At 38.5% G+C, this 17930-nt stretch overlaps 2 protein-coding genes across 3 annotated transcripts; both read left to right on the plus strand.

Annotated features, from left to right (window-relative positions):
- The first annotated feature begins 4451 nt into the window (after positions 1–4451).
- LOC111326135 (protein Wnt-2b-A) lies at positions 4452–10349 on the plus strand. The gene is made up of 4 exons (XM_022930074.2): positions 4452–4666; positions 4817–5046; positions 5385–5650; positions 8679–10349. The coding sequence occupies exons 1-4, from the start codon at positions 4593–4595 to the stop codon at positions 9339–9341; spliced, it is 1233 nt and encodes a 410-aa protein (XP_022785809.1). The 5' UTR covers positions 4452–4592; the 3' UTR covers positions 9342–10349.
- A 2957-nt stretch (positions 10350–13306) lies between these two features.
- On the plus strand, positions 13307–16963 carry LOC111328067 (protein Wnt-2b). Of its 2 annotated transcripts, none has more exons than XM_088733262.1 (4): positions 13307–13531; positions 13776–14014; positions 14359–14624; positions 15443–16963. In XM_088733262.1, the coding sequence occupies exons 1-4, from the start codon at positions 13527–13529 to the stop codon at positions 15950–15952; spliced, it is 1020 nt and encodes a 339-aa protein (XP_088589388.1). In that variant the 5' UTR covers positions 13307–13526; the 3' UTR covers positions 15953–16963. The 2 variants fall into 2 exon arrangements, with proteins under 2 accessions (XP_088589388.1, XP_022788163.2); XM_022932428.2 differs by having other exon boundaries at positions 13310–13603.
- The last annotated feature ends 967 nt before the right edge of the window (positions 16964–17930 follow it).

Consider the following 17930-nt stretch of genomic DNA (forward strand, 5'->3'; position numbering starts at 1 on the left):
AATATATCGCGATGATTCCTCAAATACTTTATGATGAAAAAAAAAAAAAAAAAAGAAAGAAAAAGAAGTGATAAACGCGAAATCAAAGTAGCAATTGAGTTTTGTTCTAATTATTTTTAGCATCCAATTGCCTTCCGATTAACTTTATCGCGTAGATCAAAGGCAATTAGTGAAAATTACAAAACATCTAATGATTAACACTGGAATAATGGATGTCTGCGACGAACGAAGTCGGTTACGATGGATACGTTTCTGTAGGAACGACGAATGCTCGACAGAAATGATATAAATCTGAAAAATTTAGCCAAGAGAGTGTTAATTAGCAGACCCTGTTAGTTGTAAGTCCTTCAAGGTTTACCACGTACTTATATTAACCGCAAGGTCATCGTTAACTTGTCGGCCGAAATATTTCCGGACTGTGCCTGAGTCTTCCTTCCCAATAGACAATGCCTGTTGACTTTAAATAAAGGTTGTTTGTGTAATGTCTAGAAAAAAAGAGGAAAACCACGATGCTGTATTCATTTCCACCGCTCTTCAATTCTTTAATGAACGGCTAGAGTAGTAGGTCTTGAACAATCTAGAATGATACACAAAAAACAACCGTACAAGTAGACCATAAAAGAAACGAAAAAAAAAAAAATGGAAAAACAAAACAAACAGAACAAAAAAACAAAACAAAACAAAACAAAAGTTTATATGATTGTTTAGTTTATTTAAGCGAGAGGGGACGGAATATTCAAAGTTTCCAGGCGTTTCTGAATCAACTTTCATCAGATGAATAATCAATTCAAGTTGGTTGCTAGCAATTTTCCGGTCTAACTTTCCGTTTTGCGTGAGGGTTGAGTATGAAAAACTAGTATCACATGTTCACAGAAGTTATTTTAAATTTTCTCACGGTTTGTTTTAGCTTCCATACGCCATCATCTTTCCAAATAAGGGCTACATTGCTGTGCTCATTCGACATTTCATTGAGGAGGTCTAACGTCAACACTATTTGGGGCCTGGAGGATATTTTGAATTTCGTGGTTTTAGCAGAGCGTGATTTTGTTTTTCAAGTAAAAAGTTTTATATATAGTTTTTAGCTAGAACTATATATATATATATACCTATATAACTGCTCAAACGTGGGGTATATCGTGTGCGAGTGAAAATGAAACTACGTAAAATGCCTACTTTAAAGCACGTTCCGCGCGAACTGAATGGAGGCATTACCTCTGCAAATTTTTGTTCCACGAAGAAAAACTTGGCAATCTTTTTATTGAGGAATTCTGAAGCTTACAACTTATTGAAGAAGGACCTTGGCAAGAAAAAATTATCAAATCATTATATTTATATCGACTTTTGCTCCTCACGTGTGTTGCAACACGGAATATTTTGTGTAAAACTATGGATTGTGAAATACTAAGTTAGTGCCCTCCGGCCTTGAAGCCCTTTCATCCATTATAAGCAAATAAAATTTGTCAAGGAGAAAATTGCCAAATAAATTTGTCAGTGATGGTCGTCAAGGAAAACCCGCTCGTCTGGAAACGGCTTTCAGAAGGCTTAAAGCTCCGCTTCAACTGCATTGTCATTATCTCCAGAAAACCAAAGGAAATAAAGAATAAAACCAAATAGGAAACACTGCTCCGAAAAGCCTTTGAAAAAAAAACGTATTCCTTTGTTACTTTTCCTGTAAAACTCACGTCAACATTTAAGAGTTATTCAGTGAGCAGACATTTAATTGAACTGCTCCCTCACTGCATCTCTCTGCTTGGGAATGACGACATCCAGGTGTCAGGGAAATCTGAAAAAGTTTTAATATTCCAAGTTGCTCCGTGCATTAGAAACCGGGAGAAGCTCAACCGATAAAGGCGGTTACCTACTGTTACACTTTCTAACATAAGAACCTTTATTCGAAACGTAAACTTTGCAGGAATTAGAGAATATATTTGACGTTTATGAAAGTCCTAAAGCTTTTTTGACTTTACTCGTTAGCGGATCCCTCAAGCAGAGTATGTGCATGCGTTGGAGCTGAGTACTTCAAGCCGAGAGGTTTGCCTCACCATCTTTCGCTCACTCACAGCCCTCCGCCTTGTCTCCAATTTGATTTTCATTCGCTCGAGTTTGACAGCCGGGATTAGAACATATGGTAGCAAAGAGCAAAAATCACTTAATAACCATTCTTTTTTACATAGCTTTATCCAATATTCGACTCCGTTTGGTCGATATATTCCTCTGAATTTGATGAAGATCGAGATAGAGCGAAAGTTCCATACTTGCAGAGAGTGAATAACGTGCGAGCTCTTCGTGTTACAAGTTGCATTTAGATGAGCCCTTCTTAGACGCAAGAAATTTCTCAAAGACTTAATAAATACAGCAACGAGTCCCCATAAGGATCAAAACACAGTGTCAAGCCTTAACCCCATGTCTCCTGCGTTATTTTCACTTGTTTCCCGGCTTTCAAAACCTGTTGTGGCAGAAAACCACAGTGGGCTATTTTTAATTTTTTCTTCTCACTCAACTGATTCGGCGTTTGTCACGGTACTTTTGTTCGTGTCTATAAGAATAAGTTACCGTCGACGAGTTGCTATTATCAACATAACCACTTGCTTGAAACGACTTTGTCACTGAATGTTTGAAAATGCGGTATTTAAAAAGGCCAGTAAAGTCTTTGAAGTCGTAGGGTCGGATCAATGAATTGAGTGATAAATAGATTGATTTTCACACATTTGATGTGGAGGTTCGCGGCTTTTAAACACTCGCCACATCAGATGCGAGTTTGCAGGCTAAAATATATGATATCACACAAGAAGAATACAAACAGAGACCAAGAACGAAAACAAATTCAGTGAAGACGATGGTGCATTCTTATTCCTAGTCACAACTGTTGTTGTTAGTTTTTTCGGCTCGATCATCTGCATGGTTAATAAGCGCTAGCGCTCGATGTTTTTTGAAAACAGAGCGCTACGCATGCAGAAACTGCTTCAAAGATCTCAGTGAAGGAAGCCAAAGTTCAAACTACTTGAATTTCAAAAGGGTTTTCAAAACCGTCGACTGTGTAAAAATTATGCAAACGTTGGGTCAACTTTCCGAAAATACTTCTCGTTCAAACAGTCTGGCGATGACGTCTAATTACGTCCCAAGAGTAACAACCGGAAGACGCAAAGAACTCAGTTTTAAAGGTGTCCGCCTTAATTAAATTTGAGTTCTTTCACGTAATAAACTGTGGCTTGGCCAGAGATTTGCGAAAAGAACACATAATGAATTCTGTACGGTTAATGATTGAGGTGTCCGCCGACAACGACCCAATCTTTTCTCTTGCTGTGCTTTAATCATTTCACTCCTTGCCACGCACCTCCGGCCTTTTATGATTTCATTTCCTAATGCCCTCAAACAGGAGTTCATTTTGCGTCATGTCTAACTGTTAAAGCGAAACAGAAGTATGCAATTTCGTAGCTAGACTGCTGCAAAATTGCAAACCTTCGTCTTAAAGTAAACTCTACATGAGTTTGGAATAACAATTTTGTCGTCAGTATACCTAATAGTAGTCATGTTGTTTCGGTCGAGAAAAGCGGTTTCAGTTGTCTACGCGACTTCTCACCGCTGCTGTCGAGACAAAGATGACAATGCGTTTGTTCTGAAGCAATCGTTTTTGTAAGCTCGCACTGGATACATATCCAGTGAGGGTCAAAAGCACGAGACGTGAATTAATATTCTTTAAAGTTTATTGCATTTTTAACCTCCTGAGTTTGCCTATTCTGAACGCCGCCGCTTAATGATCGTAACAACGATCATTAGTAAAAATGTGACACCCTTTTACAATTCAATGAAGAAAACTAATTGCACAAAGAAGTCCGCGCTCTTGAGGAAATAATTCACAAAAGATAATAGAATTGAACGGCGGCGAACAAAATAGACCTGTATTTAAGACAGAAAATATTTCACTTGCAACGGTTCTTTCTCAATTGCGCGTGCCGAATATTGTTGGCGTGTAACGGGTAGTTTACGCGAAGTCAAACAAATTTGAATGTAAACTTTAGATACAAATTATCAGTGTTGACATTAAACAACCGTAAGTGCTTTAAATATACAAACAAACTGATCAACGCTCTCTATTGTTCGGAGGTAGCTTTAGTATAATGGCTTTCAAATAAAAAGATCTCATTCAGTATCAATTACAAACGTTCCTTAACCTACTTAAGATCGTTTTATCGAGACGGTTCGTCCACACGAGCAATAGAGTCCTTCAAAAGATGGCTATCGACGAAAATTTCGACCTGTCGATTTTCTACACTATATCTTCGTGCGCAGTTTAGAGAGGGTTGTTCTTGCATGAATAATAGCACTTAAGGACTTGTTGTTTACTTCAAGAGAGCCGCCCTCAATTGGACTCCAGTTCTATTCTCTTAGCCAATCAGCAGTCCTTTAGCACGTACTGTCTTAACCCCTATTGTCAAGTAATTTTAATACCCCAAACTCACATTCCAATGGACTGATAAATGAAATATATAGTTCCTTCAACACGGGCGACAGTTTTAATCGCTTGAACCAGCGAAGCAGTCAGTTTTGTTGATTATAACGCACGTCAGCGGTGCGTTCTTTAGTTACTCACTATGCCGAAGCTAAATGTTTGGTTTTTCACTCTAGTCCTGTTTACATTTCCGCTACTTTCAACATCTCACTGGTGGTAAGTTCAGCTTAAAAACTTCAACACTAAAAAAGATTATACGAGATCTTTTTACTTATTCTCGATTAGCGCTGTGTCGACAATTATTCGCCTCATGAACGAGAAACAGTTGCGCTAAGCGATATTTTATTTGTCCTTAATTCTCGCCAGGTTTATGTCCCAAGTGTATGCTCTGGGAGCCAAAATCATGTGTAATAACATCGCCGGTTTGGTAACGTACCAACGACAACTGTGCAGAGAAAACCCTGATGTTATGATCAGCATTGGAAAAGGGGCTAAACTTGGAGTCGTAGAATGTCAGCAACAGTTTAAAGACCAGAGATGGAATTGTTCAACTGTGGCGCGGGACGTTAGCGTTTTTGGGAAAGTGACTAGAAGAGGTAAAAAAAAAAGTCTTCCATGATAAAAGTCGTATACTTGATCTTTAAGTGAGCATTTTACGGGTTTAAGATAATTCCGGAAATTTTTTGTTGATCATTAATTCCAGAGTAATTCGATGACAATTAATGATTGAAAAAGTCAAACGGGATCTTCAAATGAATAAGACGGAGTGGTACTTAGACGCAACACCATTTCAAGAGCTCCTCAAAATTCTAACAGTATATCAGACAATCTGTAATCTTACCGCTCAGGGTGATAACCCTTCTTCATTTTATTGCCGCATCAGTGCCGATTCACTGGATAAGTGCCTGATTTGTATTGCTATTATTTTTTACAGCGAGTCGGGAAAGCGCATTTGTGTACGCCGTTTCATCAGCCGGTGTTGTACACGAAGTAACACGCGCGTGTAGTCGAGGTGAACTGAGCGACTGTACCTGTGATACGAATCGCAAAGGGAGGAGTCGGAAGGGCTTCGAGTGGGGAGGATGCAGTGAAAATGTCGCTTACGGTCTGAGGTTTGCCAAGCTGTTTGTGGATTCCCGAGAACAAGAACGAGATGCCCGTGCAAAGATGAATCTTCACAATAACTTTGTCGGACGACGGGTGAGTAAGTCTGCAAATTTCTCAGTTTTTATATCAACGAATTGCCTGACCAATAGCCGTTTTTATGGCCTAAAAACAATGTCCCAAATTTAATAGACTGTTATATATATTTTCGTAAAAAATGTACTTGGGTGATAAACTTTCCACTATTTTCGAGAGTTCTGTTTGTTTGTGTTCTGGCCGTTTCCTTCATTCTATATGAATTCTTCAAATTCATTTATTTCCCAAGTGTGTTATGACGAACAATACGCTAAGATGAGAATTTGCTTTCAGACGTAATCTCGTGATAATCGTGGGTGTTTACGGTAAAAAGTACGACGATGTTAAATTTTCCGTATATTTCGACATTGACGCAATCGAAAATTGTTTTAATTTTTATTTGAGTCATACTTTGTTTTTGGAAACTCAGTCAGAACTACTCAGCACTTTTCGCAGTTGCGTTCAGCCATTACCTTAATTATCCAACTTTGCTTTACCGCAGAGTATCCTTGAAGTGTGCTTGTTTGTACACAAACAGTCAAAACAGAAAATATATACCAGCTTATCTCAATTCTTTCGATCGCAGGTCTATTTTTATAACCGACGCGACGTTGTCACTTCCTGAAACAGTGCGTTTCCTATTTACGGACGCATGTTTAGTTCTGCTTGAGAGAGCAATGTAACCCTTTTTGGAAAACTAACTTTCTAAGCGCTGGAAGCGAACTTCAAAAGTTCAACTAAAAGCAAGTGGAGTACTTTGAAAACGTGATCGGAAGGGATGCTCACAGCACGAAAACTTTCTAAGTTTGATGGCCGAAATTTTCGCCTGTGATATCGTCGCTGCAACGCTAAAGTTTGCAAAGTGTCATACACAATCTTCGAGCACTAATAACTTTTCATATATAGCTACACTGTGTACTTAAGCAGTTTGTATTATTTTAATAAGACAATAAGTTACACTACGAAAGTATATTCTTGAAACTGCCCCTTATCTTTTTCTTATCTAGAGACTAAAAAATCTTCGTCGAGGCTCGTTCATTTTAGCGAGATATTGTGGAACGTTCCAAGTCAAATTTTCAAGTACCTCTGTCAAATCCAAATGCAAAAATTTTGAGCCAAAAAATTCCTTGTGGTCTAGATAATCAAAACAGGCGAATATCGTGGGAAAAAAGTCACGAATGCACATATTTCTTTTAAGGGAAATCACGAAATATCCCTGAGAGCAATCTGGGCGAGGAAAGGTCACAGGGTCACGGATTGAAATGTAGGAAACTCGAAAGGAAACTTCTTTGCAAGTGCGCTCGCGAAATGTCTCTTAGATATATCTCAATCGATTAAATACGTCGATTACTTTGGATATAGATACTTTCCTGGTGCAGAGTGAAACTTGCACATAGCATGTAGTTGCGGTTAAGGTTCTCAAACTGTCTTTTTTTGTTTTGTTTTGTTGTCGCTTCCTGTGTTCTCGAGTAGAAATCTTTGAGTGGAATAAACCGCAAACGATTTCCTTAATAATACAGATATTGATACTATTTGTATCCAAATACCCTCACGTTTTCTAGAGGCGGTCAATGGACTCTCTGTATATTGCATTTGTTTATTTTTGTGTTTGACCAGAAGATTCGCACGGAACATTTTACTAATATCGCCGACTTCCCGGATTTCTTACATTTTCGGGAATTTTTAGAAAAACAACGGACTATGTAATGTATATATACGTGCAGAAGGCGAGAAAAAATTATTTTTCATTAGGCCAGAAGGCCACTTCAGCGTCTCATTCAAATTTAGGAGCATAAGTGAATGTTTACCATAATAAGTTATTCCTTCATAACATCAAGGAGGGTCCACGTGTTATATAGCAATCCTCACCCCTTCCCCCGCCATTATCAAGTTTTCTTAAGATTGTTTCCACTAAAGTTTCGCTATTTGTTTTTGGCTAGAGTATAATTTCAATGAACCGTTTACACCCTGACATCAGTATGCATGTGTTCCATACCGTTCTCTAAACATTTCCAAAGGAACTGACAAGGAAATGTTTTTTTTTTAATCATCAAGAACTTCTTTAGTTAGTGATTATTTTCTCGACCTTAATGCGTGATTCCGCGGTGATATTGTAAGGAAAAATTAGATTTTTGTCACTCTTAGAAGTCAAACGGGACTGAAGGATGAGTATTACAAATAGAAAATACGTAAAGACCCTATATTTTCTTTTTTTCACACCCTGAAAAGTATATTTTCGTGATGAGTGATTTATCATCATATCTGATATCTGCCTTTCGTGATTGCGGTGTACAATTGAAGTTAAATAATGGCTTATTATCGAGAGACGTTGTTTGCTTTGGCAACTGAAACATTTAGAAAATATTGATAACTTGTTGTTTTTTTTTTTGTTTTGTTTAATTAATCGATATGATATTGTAGATATGATGTCGTAGAAGTCAAAATTAGTCTGATAACGTAATCTAAATTTTTTATGGAAAAAATATTTTGAAGAAACACTCAGAGGTTATTGCACGTTTGGTCAAATAACAGCTCCGCATAACTGGTTACCAATCCGAAGAGTGACCAGAATCTAATTTTTCCCTACAGTTCTACCGCTGAATCGTTCATTAAGATTATATACATAAAGGAAATGATCGCCGAACTTAAGAAGATATGTTTGTTAAACGAATCCTCCTTGTCAGTAAAGGAAATCAGTGTATGGACAAGAGTATGGAGGAATAAGAATACTAATGTTAAGGTTTAAAACCAGTAAAAGATTCACCGTTTTGGAAAGCCTGGTATAGATGCATGACGATAAAACTTTGTTAACCTGATAACCTCTTGGTGGGATCAAAGGTGTAAATGTTTTTTTCCCCAGAAAATATGAAGCATATCCGAAGACGCCCGAAAAAGAGTCGAGAACGTATTGATGGATACCGAAGACGCCTTGAATAGTTTTCCTAATTTTGGTTGTTGTTAAAAATAGGGAACACTGCGAAGTTCGCCTTATGGTTAAAAAGTTTTGTATTTCGTCCTCAGAATTAAGACGAGTAAAACTATTTTTCAGGCCGTGAAAATGCACACAATTCTGGATTGCAAATGCCATGGCGTATCTGGATCGTGTCAAGTGAAAACTTGCTGGAAGACCATGGCTCCATTCAGTGTGGTGGGCAGTTATCTTAGAGAAAGATACCAGAATGGCATCCTGGTTACTGTTGATCAAAGTGGAAATGAACTAGTCGTGGCAGAAGGTACTTATCCTGCTAAGCCCCCACGTGATAACCTCGTGTTCTTAGAGGAGTCCCCGGATTATTGTGTCCCAAACTCCAATACAGGCTCGCTGGGCACCACGGGAAGAGTGTGCAACAAGACCTCGCCGGGCCATGGAAGCTGTGGGGTTCTGTGCTGCGGGCGCGGATTTAACACGATTCAAGTCGAGGAGGAGTACAAATGCGCTTGCAAGTTTAATTGGTGTTGTTACGTGAAGTGCAATATTTGCAGGAGAACTGTTGACAAGCATGTGTGTAAATCGCCCGAGGAAGATTCTTCACAGTACAACAGCTCTGGCCGTAAAGTGTCGGCGTTGGCAAACTCAGAGAGCAGGAATCAAAACAGGCCAAAGAATCAGTCCAGGAAAAGAGCGGAGAGAAGGAAGGCCAGAAAGAACAAGAAAAGAGGAGCCTCAATCAACAGTCTCGACAGCGACCACAGAGATAACAAAAGCTTATGATAATTGCCTCGAGCCTTAGTAGACAGATGGCGCAGACTATATGAAGTAGTTTGATATTAGCTATCGGTCAATCAGTTCGGTAGGTTCATGCACGATTATGTTCTGCCAAGATAAACTCAAATCAGTTTTCTCTGTGTGGAATTAAGGAAGAGTAGAGAAACTATACTAACATTCGTGAATTACACAATCAAAGCTCCAAATCGAATGGCCAATAAAAACTAAATGAAAAAGAAATTTATATCAAAGAATAAAAGAAAATCCAGATTGGACCAATTAGTATTCCTTACATTCTAAGGAGTTGTATATAGAATATACGGTGTGTTCTCGTTGATACAAAATGACATCCAAACCACGGCTCTGAGTTTGCAAATCACATTTAATTAATTCTAGAGAGACTTCAATTGAGTATCCCAAGTAATTCCTATATTGTTTAGACTTGACTTTGGAAGAGTATGTGAACAGCAGACAAACATAAAACCTCGCGGTGACTGCTAGTCGCTGGTTTACAAGCGTCAGTTTCCCGCCCTCGTCGCTGTTCACGTGTATTTACGTCCAGTTATCACTGGTTCACTGTTGTCTTCAGCGATTTGATTGGTCGGTGTAATTGCTTACGTACGACACACAGTTGAACCTCTCTAATAGAAAACAAGTCGTGTTTCGACTTGACTTGATGACCTTTAAGCCTCTAAGACAAGTGTGGCTGTGATAAAGAAATTTTCAAGTAAAACAGAGAGAAAGAGAAATAGAGCACATCCACAAGCTACATCACCCTATTTGGACGGTAAATGCTTGATAGCAATTTGTATAATTTCGAAATCGGGACCGTAATAGTAAATAGTAAAGGTTGATTGTTATTTTTATTGTTATTATTATTATTATTTATGTAAATATTTATATTCCGACAAAGAGCTAGTACTTGTTAGTTTGCTTTTGCACAAGTGTTTTCAAGTACAACAGCGGTTATGTTTAGAATTGTATCGAGAATAAAGTTTATGGCGTCTAAATACCTATGGAACGAGTCGTATGATCTATGACTGATTTCTTCTGCAGAATGCTCGCTCTCGGCTAATGAAAACGAGGTTAGAAACGGGGTGAGAAGCGGGGGGAGGGGGGGAGGGGGTCAGAAATCGCCATCACATTTTTATTTGGCTTCCCTCGCTTCAGTCCTGAGTTTCTACAACTGGTCTGGTCTACATGTCGATGCATAGAGATTTTTTTGGTTTTTGGTTCTTCTGTGTGTTTTTTAATGTATTTCTTTTACCGAATAAATCACCGTAAATAGACCGAAAACCACACCGGATGCAAAGAAATACATGAGATAAAGCAACTCACCGCTGCACCCAAATTAAGCATCGGATTCGTGTAAACGTCTGGACAAGGTTGTTGATACATACATACATACATACATACATACATACATACATAGGTTAGTTGACCACTCTCCATTGGGGCTTTTCAGGGCCAATTCCCACCCATCCCACCCCAGGGGAGGACATCCACGACACAGTAATCTCGTGCGTGGGAAATTAACGTCTCCTACCCCTAACCCTGCTGGAGACGGGGCCTACGGTTTATTTGTCCTTATCCGAGAAGACTAGAATATCTATCCATTTCTTGATTATAGAAAGGTGGCAATGGGTGTTTGATTTAGTAATTAATGCCCCTGATGGTTGATCAGGGTCCAAATTTATATTTGCATTCACTTTAACAAATAACGACTCTCGGAGGGTGAAATATTATTTTTTTGGGAGGTCGCATGGTTTTCGGGAGAAAGGAGAGGCGATTAGTCGTCACTAACAGTGTATAACCGGGGGGGGAGGGGCACTAAAGATAACTGACTGCCAGTGAGGGGAATCATTAAAATACTTCAATGCTTTGGAAGCAAATCAGTTAAAGTTTATTGTGAAACAAGTAACATCCTCCTTTCCTCTCCAGATGATTAACAATGAATGTTCCCTTGGCAAAAAATTGACAGAAAACTCCACTCCACCTATAGACGCCAGGCTCCTTAAACGCTCGTCCCGCATAAATAATGGTTTCCTCGGACTAAGCGAAAAAAAAAATATCAGCGAAAAAAAAATATCAGGGTGGTTTTTAATCGAGAAAATACACCGCGTTTCAAAATATTGCAGGCTCAAACATGCCTTCAAGGGTAACAACTACCTCGTAACCTCCATTGAGTGTTTTTTTTCTCTCTCTCATAAGATTCAGTGATGGAAGTTTGATCAGGTAAGTATCGAACTTGAAACAGGACTCATAAAGGCGGCCATGCGAATAGATTTGTGAAATGACAAAAAGACACTTACTCGGCTTGTAAGTGTTAGTACTTTCTATTTTAACCATCGCCAAATCCAAGAAGGAAGTGCTTAAAAAGGGCGTTTCTTTAATGCCTTAATTAAACAGCTGGAAAAGCTTTTAGATATATTTTACTACGTGGTGAGTGAAATAACTATGTTGTTAAACAATCAGGTTAGCTGTTATGGCACAGAACTCTCTCTCATAATGGCATTTGTAAGAAATAAGAATTTGGTGGAAGACAGTATCAGAGCTGTTTGAAGAAAGTCACCAGCCTTATCACGTGATTTTTCCAGCTGATTTGAATGTTTTGGGATATGAATAGGAAGGAAAAACTAATAGAGTGCATCAAACTTAGCAGAAGACAACAAGTAATCTAAACTTGTCCTTTACGTTCTTTAGTTTTTATAAGGTAAACCTGATAAATTCTAAAAAGCTTACTGATAGGGCTAACTCCAGTTACCAGAGTATTCACTCTGACGATAGGCTAACGCTCGAAACGTCAGCTTTGAAACTTTTTACGGTGGAATTGCAATGCACCAGCTGTTGCGGAGCTGAAATAAGGCTCCAAAGGCCGTTGAATACAAATAGATAGAACAATTATTCCATTCGCACTTGTTGGATATGAAATTGGTTAAAACCAACTTGGTGCTACGCGCCTCGATGGTTATTTACTATCTCATATCCAATGCACACTCATGGAATAATTGTGTATAAACCTCAGAACTTTGATTTAAATCCCAACCAAATACTTATTTTAAAATATCATGAAATTATAAACAAGTAGCTAATTACCTAGCAACAACGCTTTTCCAGAAGACATGTACTGTTTCTTTCACCATTTTCTCTAAAACCCTTGATCTCTTGGTCACCAAAACTGGCAGCAAGCAAGTTAACAACACAAACTCTGTTTTTTTTTATTGTTAAGCTGACGTCTGTGCCGTTGCCATGGCGACATGAATAAATATAAACACGCCTTTAAAATCGGTTTTGTTCATTTGTAGAAAATCTAGTCATTAGTTTCTCTTTATAATTTGCATGCAACGAGCTTGTAACAATACTCACAAGTTAACACCATTTTGTTAACAATTTAACAGAGACATCTTTAAATATCCCTTGTTGAAGGTTCACTCGATTATCTAGAATTTCCTTTGTTAAAAATCAATTTTTTTCAATTCTCCAGTTACTTATTTCCTAATATAAAGAATTTTCGTGCCAAATTTCGTGAAATTTCAATGAGTGGTTCTCAAGAAATAAGCATATTTCCGAGGAAGCAATTTTCCATTCAATCGCAATTTTTTAACTTACCATGCATGCGCTGCATTTAACTGGGTTCTCTCGGTAACGACGAAAAAGCTGAGAATTGCTGGGTTCTTTGCACCGCTGACTTTTCTAACATGTCTTTGTAATAAGGTTGATCACATTTGCATCGTATGTGGTCTCTTGATTAAATAGGCCTTCAAAACAATTAAATATTATAGATACAGGAATAGATTGGCTTACACAACAAGCAAATCTCAATCCAACCGCTGATCAAAGACGGAAGCGATTGACAGCTTCTAAGTGCGTGTAACGTGTTCCTCCCCTCGCGCGCGATTGACCATTTTTTTGTCTTGCTTCTGAAAAATGCAAAGAATTATATGCCTCTTTTGCAAAGTCGCATTTGCAAAGCCCTTGTTTCCGCTCTACGTGCCACTGGGCTTAATGGGCACTGACTCCCGCCAGAGGGACTTCTAGAAGCAGTGTGTTATGCCTGAACGAATTGACGCGACACATGAATATTGTGGTCGTTGTAGTGACGAATTTTAGATGTTCAATTAAGTGACCACACGCGGAGCCCGACAAAATTTTTTTAGTTCTTAGCAGAAAGGCTGGAGATACCGTTTGAATATGACGTTAGTACCCGTGGCTTGTCTTTTTACTGTTGCCTTCCTTTCGTTTCCAGTTCTTTCGACATCTCATTGGTGGTGAGTTTTCTTTCAAAACACCCGTCTAATCGACAAGAAGATGAAATGAATCGGATTACTTTGCACTTAAGTGCGGCAGCAATGAAATCATTCAACTGTTTTACCGTTCAGATCAGATAGCGAACCGTACGAAGAGAGTCGCATTAACGCGTTTGTTTGTTTTTGATGATAGGTTTATGTCTCAAGTGTTTTCTTTGGGTGCGAAAATCATGTGTAATCTGGATATGTCGGGCTCGTATCTACTCAGTTATCATCAGAAGCTATGTCACGAGAATCCTGATGTGATAATTAACATCGGGAAAGGCGCAAAGCTTGGTATAGAAGAATGCCAACAGCAGATGGAGAACGAAAGATGGAATTGTTCTACGGTAGAACAGGACACTAGCGTGTTCGGAAAGGTCATGCAAAAAGGTTAGTGAACTAATTTCTTGAAAATACTTGTGTGTGTTCATTTAATTAGTCTTAACGAGAATAGTGGTGTTAACATTATAGAATAGCAGTGTTAAGTGCACTTTATAATCAAACATGATTATCATAGTATCAAGATCTTTCAGATGTTTACTACTGTCTCATTTGTAAACATATCATGGGCTCCTTCAATTAAGGAAAAAACCTTATATATAATTTCTTAAATCTCTCAGAATTACACCCAGCCTCGATCGATAGAATTATTTTCTCGTTCCTCTGAGATGAACTGACAATATTGAATATTAATTCCCACTTTTTTAATGGAAGTTTATCATTGATATTGACAGCAAGCCAAGAGAAGGCTTTTGTCCACGCCATAACTTCAGCCTCCGTTGTGCACCAAATAACTCGAGCTTGTCGTCGCGGAGAACTGAGAAATTGTTCTTGCGACGAGAAAATTGACGGTCGAAGTGACGGGGAATTCAATTGGGGAGGATGCAGTGACAACATTGCTTATGGTCTGAGGACTGCAAAGCTGTTTGTGGACTCCTTCGAAAAAGAGACGGATGCGAAGGCAATGATGAATTTGCACAACAACTTGGTTGGACGTAGGGTAAGCCAAACTGTTCAAGTGTGCTGTTTTTAAAGAGTTTCCTTGTTGTTATTAATGTAGTTTTCAAGTGCTGTACGAGTGGTAGTTTTTAAAAATCGTAAGTGACCAGGTCACGTTTACTTTATTTTTACATTTGATTGGTTGAAAGACAATCGCGAATCTTCTCAATCTATCGCAGAGCGAGGTGAAGCAAAGCTAGTACAGTCCCAAATGGCTTTCGAAACTTGATTAAAACTTTCTCTCTCCTACGAATTACATCTTAGAAGAGGATTCCGTCTCTAAGCTTGATCAACTCTTGACTGAGTTTGTCTTCAGTCCAAATCCTTACTAAAACTTCTCCTTTCCCTTACACCTATGAACTGTAGTTCACGAGCGCGTTCACAAAGGAAAACTGGGTTTCTCTCAAGTGCTAGTGTTAAGAAGATATTAGCTCCAACAAGCTACTCTAAAATTCGAGATGAAATAAAGTTTATGATGATGATGATGATGATGATGACTGAGCTCTAATGTCAGTTTATCGTCCAGTGTAGGCAGTCGTTTGGTTTTTACATTCAGCTGATTTGTGACGGCTCATTACGTAAGTTTTGAGTCAAATTTCAAAGGAAACCGTAGGAAACCGGTCAGTAGTTATCGCCCGGGAAAGGAGGAGGGAGAGATTTCCTGATGATTTTGGTCGTGTCACGTCAAAATTTACCTTATCTCTCTAGTAGGCTATGATATTCTTATAATCCCGTCCCCATTCCCCCTGAAATCCTCCACCCCTTCCCCACCCTCCCCATGATAAATAATGACTGGTTCCCTAATCTTATTTCATACAGGCTGTAAAGCGCCACATGATAACTAAGTGCAAATGTCATGGTATCTCCGAATCTTGTGAATACATGACATGCTGGAGAACGATGGCTCCGTTTCACAAAGTGGGAAACTTTCTTAAACAAAAACATCAGCATGCGTTTATGGTAACTGTTGATCAGAAGAGTAAACAGCTCCTATGGGCCAAAGGTAACTTTCAACAGAAACCGTCACGTGACGATCTCGTGTTTTTGGAGAAGTTCCCGGATTATTGCGTTCGTAATCCAGGCACCGGCTCACTTGGCACCACGGGAAGAAGTTGTAACCAGAACGTGCCAGAGGATCACGGGAGCTGTGATATTCTGTGCTGTGGGCGTGGGTATAACACGATTCAAGTCGTAGAGGAATACAAATGCGATTGCACTGTTCAGTGGTGTTGCCAAGTAAACTGCAAGACCTGCAGAAGAATCGTTGACAGGCACATGTGTAAATCGCCTGAAGATAATAACTTTATGAAAGATATCGCGCACAATTAGCTTGTTATAAGAAACGATTAATGCAATAATGTACTTCAACACCGAAGTGTTTAAATTAGTCAGAATCAAACCAAACCGTCGTAGTTCAATTTTTATATAAAACTCGTTCAGATAGAAGAAAACGTCCAGTAGAATGAGGAAACAAAACATTCCGTAAAAATGAACGTGAGTGTATATAAAAGGAAACAAACATGTTTATTGATGCATACGAAGAACATTTAAAAGCTAATTTCGATTGTGTGTCGTCAAACCAAAACCATGGTATTTGGAATGGCCAATCAACACAAAGGAGAACTTTGCAAGGGGCCAATGAGAACTGCCGTCTGAAGCGCGGGAAAACGCAGGTGACCAAGGGGCGACTGGTTTTATGATTCGGTTTCTGATTGGTTTGGAAAGAGGCGCGAGTTTTCTGAACCAATCACAAAGCGAAGTACAGCAAAATCGAAGCAGTCCCGGCTTACCGTTCGATACACAATTGAAAGTTAATCTAAGAGAAAATTGTATAGAACAAAGTCAAGTCACAGGTTCGTTTAAGAAACCAGAGAGTCATACTCTGCAAACTAGATTTTTTGTTGTTCTTTCTGAGTTTAAAAGGTAAGGACTCTTGGATTAAAAACAATATGCCCTTCACCTCGCCCTGTTTTATGAATCACGAAGGACTGGTGGTGAATAAGCTTTGAATCTGATTGTTTTCTGATCGGTTTAGAAAAAGGCGCGAGTTTTTGAACCAATTCCACAGCGAAAAACGGCAAAATCGAAGCGATCTCGATTTATTTTTAATACCAAAATGAAAATTAAACTGACCGGGAATTGTAAATAACATAGTTAATTTTCAGGTTCGTTTTAGAGACCAGAAAGTCATAATCTAAAATTCAAATCATTTATCGCTCTGAGTCTGAGTTTAAAACTTGAAGAGCTCCTTAATCAAAACAACAGGTCCTTCATTACCTCTGTTATTTGAATCGCGAAGAACCGATAGTGATATGGAAAAATTAAACATTGAGTACACTATTTGACTATGTTTGTCTGGAATCATTTTGCCATGTCTGCTCGGCCATTGTCTTCAACGGAAGAGGCTCTCGAAGATTTGAATCTTAAAATTTAAAAAATTAATAAGAAGTAGGCACGACGAGCATATGTTTCGCACCTTTCGTGATCATCTGCATGATAACAGACTTGTTAATTTATTTGGAGGCAGTAATGTTCGTGCAATTAGTGTCAGATTTTGAGTTATTACTGATTAGGAATGGCAGCAGCTTCGATTATCATAATTCGTCTTGAATGTCGTAATTATTTAACCTCTTTGTGTAACCTTCCTCGATGGAATTCTAAAAGTGGAAAACAACAGGGAATAAAGACAAAATACACAAGCTTCTAGAAGGTCAATTATTTTGTTTACAAATTTGATTTAGAAGAAGCTCATGGAATGCTACAGAAAACAGTGAAAATTTTGAGAAATTGTGTGGTTAAGGATTTAGCTAAAAGTTGCGACTACTACTAATTAATCGTAATTATTAAGTTTAATGTTTGATCGGAAACGCCAGTTTTAATAGTTCCATCGATGGACCACACTTGGTCATTAGCAACCGTAGCTGTGATCATGACAGAATGATATTGGATATTCGGAGACGACAAAGATATGTTAAAAATTCAAGGCTCTTAAGTTTAAAAAGCACCTCTTTCAAATGAGATTTTTGTAACCGATTATTTACCCCCTAAGAAATAAAAGGCAATCCTGATTTCCGTCTGTGATCGCTTTTTCTTCTGCGTGAATACAACACCTTGAACATCAATGGACGCACTTCGATTGGAAATAAGCCCAGTTTTAAAACAAAATTACGCGTTAAAGAAGCAACAATTCCCAGATCAATCAGTCGCTTTAAACAATGTCCTCTGGCCAATTCTTATCACACTGATCATTTCTCTCATTTTTCCACAACCACTTAAGAACACTTAAGATTTAAGTGTTAGCTGGTTC

Source organism: Stylophora pistillata, chromosome 9, assembly GCF_964205215.1.
Source record: "Stylophora pistillata chromosome 9, jaStyPist1.2, whole genome shotgun sequence".
NCBI classification, from domain to species: domain Eukaryota; kingdom Metazoa; phylum Cnidaria; class Anthozoa; order Scleractinia; family Pocilloporidae; genus Stylophora; species Stylophora pistillata.